At 50.5% G+C, this 4,572-nt stretch overlaps 1 protein-coding gene across 1 annotated transcript; it reads right to left on the bottom strand.

Moving 5' to 3' along the window:
- Positions 1–2,483: 2,483 nt before the first annotated feature.
- On the bottom strand, positions 2,484–3,976 carry LOC148755778 (putative POM121-like protein 1). The gene is made up of 2 exons (XM_088789858.1): positions 3,926–3,976; positions 2,484–3,566 (listed from the first exon to the last, which is right to left on the bottom strand). The coding sequence occupies exons 1-2, from the start codon at positions 3,974–3,976 to the stop codon at positions 2,823–2,825; spliced, it is 795 nt and encodes a 264-aa protein (XP_088645984.1). The 3' UTR covers positions 2,484–2,822.
- Positions 3,977–4,572: the final 596 nt, after the last annotated feature.

Below are 4,572 nucleotides of genomic sequence, written 5' to 3'. Positions count from 1 at the left end.
GTGAGGGGATTTGAAACTTCTTTACTGAGGGCGCTTAAGACTTCTATAGTGAGGGGACATAAAACTTCTACAGTGAGGGAATTTAGAACCTCTATTCTGAGGGGACTTAAATCTTCTGTAGTGAGGGGACTTAAAACTCACATAGTGAGGGGTTGAAAACTTGTATCCTGAGGGGCTTAAAACTTCCACATTGAGGGGACTTAGACTTCTATAGTGAGGGGACTTAAAACTTCTACAGTGAGGGAATTTAGAACTTCTATTCTGAGGGGACTTAAATCTTCTGTAGTGAGGGGACTTAAAACTCACATAGTGAGGGGTTGAAAACTTGTATCCTGAGGGGTCTTAAGACTTCCATATTGAGGGGACTTAGAACTTCTATAGTGAGGGGACTTAAAACTTCTATTCTGAGGGGTCTTAAAACTTCTAAATTGAGGGGACTTAAAAGTCATATAGTGAGGGGTTTAAAACTTGTATACTGAAGGGGCTTAAAACTTCCTAATTGAGGGGACTTGAAACTACTATAGTGAGGGGACTTAAAACTTCTATAGTGAGGGGACTTAAAACTCATATAGTGAGGGGGCTGAAAACTCCTATACCGATGGGGCTGAAAACTTGTATAATCAGGGGACTTAAAACTTCTATTCTGAGGGGACTTGAAACTTCTATGGTGAGGGGACTTAAAATTCATATAGTGAGGGGGCTGAAAACTTCTTTAGCGAGGGGGCTTAAAAGTTCTATAGTGAGGGGCTGAAAACTTCTATAGTACGGCACTGAAAACTTCTTACCGAGGGGGCTTAAAGCTTCTCTAGTGAGGGCGCTTAAAACTTCTATGGTGAGGGAACTTACTATTCTGTAGTGAGAAGATTTGAAACTTCTTCACCGATGGGGCTTAAAACTTCCATAGTAAGGGAATTTAAGCTTCCATAGTGAGGGGATTTGAAACTTCTTTACTGAGGGCTCTTAAGACTTCTATACTGAGGGGACATAAAACTTCTACAGTGAGGGAATTTAGAACTTCTCTTCTGAGGGGACTTAAATCTTCTGTAGTGAGGGGACTTAAAACTCACATAGTGACGCGGCTGAAAACTTGTATAGTAGGGGGCTGAAAACTTCTATACCGATGGGGCTTAAAACTTGTATACTCAGGGGACTTAAAACTTCTATTCTGAGGGGACTTGAAACTTCTATGGTGTGGGCTTAAAACTGCTATTTTGAGGGGCCTTAAACCTTCTATAGTGAGGGGACTTAAAACTTCTATTTTGATGGGACTGAAAACTTCTATAGTGCGGGGGCTTAAAACTTCTTTAGTGTGGGGCTTAAAACATCTACAGTGAGGGGACTTGAAGCTTCCAAAGTGAGGGGATTAAAACTTCTTTACTGAGGGGAAGTAAAACTTCTCTTCTGAGGGGCCTTAAAACTTCTACAGTGAGGGGGTTTAAAACTTATTCTGAGGGGCCTTAAAGCTTCTATAGTGAGGTGACTTACAACTTCTCTAGTGAGGGGGGTTTAAAACTTCCGTAGTAGGGGGCTGAAAACTTCTACAGTGAGGGGACTTAAAACTCATATAGTGAGGGGGCTGAAAACTTCTTTAGTGAGGGGGCTTAAAAGTTCTATAGTGAGGGGCTGAAAACTTCTATAGTACGGCACTGAAAACTTCTTACCGAGGGGGCTTAAAGCTTCTCTAGTGAGGGCGCTTAAAACTTCTATAGTGAGGGAACTTACTATTCTATAGTGAGAAGATTTGAAACTTGTTCACTGATGGGGCTTAAAACTTCCATAGTGAGGGGCTTAAAACTTCTATAGTAAGGGAATTTAAGCTTCCATAGTGAGGGGATTTGAAACTTCTTTACTGAGGGCTCTTAAGACTTCTATACTGAGGGGACATAAAACTTCTACAGTGAGGGAATTTAGAACTTCTCTTCTGAGGGGACTTAAATCTTCTGTAGTGAGGGGACTTAAAACTCACATAGTGACGCGGCTGAAAACTTGTATAGTAGGGGGCTGAAAACTTCTATACCGATGGGGCTTAAAACTTGTATACTCAGGGGATTTAGAACTTCTATTCTGAGGGGACTGGGAACTTCTACAGTGAGGGGACTTAAAACTCATATAGTGAGGGGCTGAAAACTTTTATAGTAGGGGGCTGAAAACTTCAATACCGATGAGGCTTAAAACTTGTATACTCAGGGGACTTAAAGCTTCTATTCTGAGGGGACTTGAAACTTCTATGGTGTGGGCTGAAAACTGCTATTTTGAGGGGCCTTAAAACTTCTATAGTGAGGGGGCTTAAAAAGTTCTATAGTGAGGGGGCTTAAAAAGTTCTATAGTGAGGGGGCTTAAAAAGTTCTATAGTGAGGGGGCTTAAAACTTCTATACTAAGAGGGCTTTAAGCTTCTATACTAGGGGGCTGAAAACTTCTATGCTGAAAGGCCTTAAAACTTCTATAGTGAGGGGACTTAAAACTTCTATAGTGAGGGGACTTAAAACTTCTATACTGAGGGAACTTAAAACTTCTATTCTGAGGGGGTCTTAAAACTTCTAAATTGAGGGGACTGGAAAGTCATACAGTGAGGGGTTTAAAACTTGTATACTGAAGGGGCTTAAAACTTCCTTATTGAGGGGACTGGAAACTACTATAGTGAGGGGACTTAAAACTTCTATAGTTAGGGTGCTATCTCGTTTCAGGGCCTCTGGCTGGCAGAAGAGGGAGCCTGGTGGACTGTGCTTCCTGGGTGACAAAGATGCACAGAGGTAGCCCCTCCAGCAGAATCTGGGAGAGTCACTGGGCCTTAGCAGGCGTGCTTCCTCCTGTACTTCGCCACCTATGGATTCGTGCTGGGAGCTGCAAGGACAGCTGGTGCAGGACCGCTCCATACAGCACATATGGCACTGAGGTCTGGGATGGCCTCCGTCTCACCTCCCCGAAGTGCTCTGTGGATGCTCTGGAGTGCAGCTTGCTTCTCCGCATCTAGGTGTGCCGCTGTGACTCGGAAGCCCAGCTCAGGGGGTGTTGGCAGTCTCACAGGGTCCCCTCGCCTGCGCGGCAGAAGACAAGTCTTTCGTTTTCGAGGCCTGGAACCGTCACGTGTGGGTGAGCCGTCTGTCCGGGTTCGCCTCTGCCCCTTTGTTCCATCTGCCTCCTTTTCACGCTGGCACTTCTGGGAAAGGCCGGGAGCCGAGGAGGGAGAAGGACCCTCCTGGCTCACTTTTTTGGAGGATTTCTGGAATAGCCGAGCACGGGATGTGGCTGTGGCTGTACGTCTCTTCCTCTGCGCAGGCGGGAAACCTCGGGTGGAGCTGTATGAGCTCGTGATGGCATTTCTTCTGGGGCAGGAGATTAGCACGGAGGTCTGGGATTTCTTGTCGCCCTTGTCTTCTGAGACCTCCCTATGGGGGATTCTCTGCAGAAGCCCAGGCCTGGGAATGAGGCAAGAGACCGCCAGGGCCCTAAATGCAGACCGTGCTCGCCCACTGCCGTCGGGGTTCCTTCCCGTGTCTCCTGAGATCGTCGCCTGGAGGATTCTCCGCAGAGTCCCAGGCCTGGGCACGAAGACTGAGTGGCCTCCCTGGACCCCCAGGGGCCTGAAAGCAGACCGTGCTCGCCCAGTGCCGTCGGGGTTCCTTCCCGTGTCTCCTGAGATCATCGCCTGGAGGATTCTCCGCAGAGTCCCAGGCCTGGGCAAGAAGACTGAGTGGCCTCCCTGGACCCCCAGGGGCCTGAAAGCAGACCGTGCTCGCCCAGTGCCGTCGGGGTTCCTTCCCGTGTCTCCTGAGCTCGTCGCCTGGAGGATTCTCCGCAGAGTCCCAGGCCTGGGCACGAAGACTGAGTGGCCTCCCTGGACCCCCAGGGGCCTAAAAGCAGACCGTGCTCGCCCAGTGCCATCAGGGTTCCTTCCCTGATTGGCCACCGGAGACACTGAGCTACAGGCCATCTGTGCGTGCAGAGCCGACAGCACCGCTTCCCTCTGATGGCCATGCCTGCTGATTGAGATGAGGGACCCCAGAAAAGTGCGCAGCATTTGAGAGAGCATGGAACATCGCCGCCGAGATGCTGTGAGAAAGCACGAAGGCAAACTCCTCAGATACCTGCAGTTTGGCCTGCGAGAGAACGGAGGGGCACGGACCGCTGTGTGAGGATGGCGGGCCCAGTGAACGCGGTGGGCATGGCGAGCGCCGTGGTGCTGGCCCTCGGGTGCCCGGGGCGGGCGTGGGAGACAGATCCTGCCCTGATAACCGCCCATGGGTCACTTGGGTGAGGTCTGTCTTTGGCTCGACAGCAGGCTCCTAGCCAGCTCCTTCAGCTGTCAACAGGGCTGAAGGCGAAGTGCCCACCGTTGGGCCTGTTGCCGGGATGCAGTAGGGAACAATGGACGCGCGTGCCCGAGACCGCCAAAAGCGCGCGGGGGCGCGCCAGCGCGCGCACGCGCGCCAGCGGGGGTCGCCGGGCGGCGCGCGGCCGCGTGCAGGGAGAGTCAGGGGCAAGGGGCACGCAGAGGGGGCCTCAGCGGATGCGGGAGGACCTGGGGCAAGCAGAGGTGTGGATCTCCCGGCGGGCGCTCCCGGATCTGCTGA

The sequence above is a fragment of the Rhinolophus sinicus genome, chromosome 14 (assembly GCF_057876585.1).
Source record: "Rhinolophus sinicus isolate RSI-liver-muscle chromosome 14, RSI-T2T, whole genome shotgun sequence".
Lineage (NCBI taxonomy): Eukaryota > Metazoa > Chordata > Mammalia > Chiroptera > Rhinolophidae > Rhinolophus > Rhinolophus sinicus.
The sequence above is the reverse complement of the archived record's forward strand: the minus strand, read 5'-3'. Positions and strand labels throughout refer to the sequence as shown.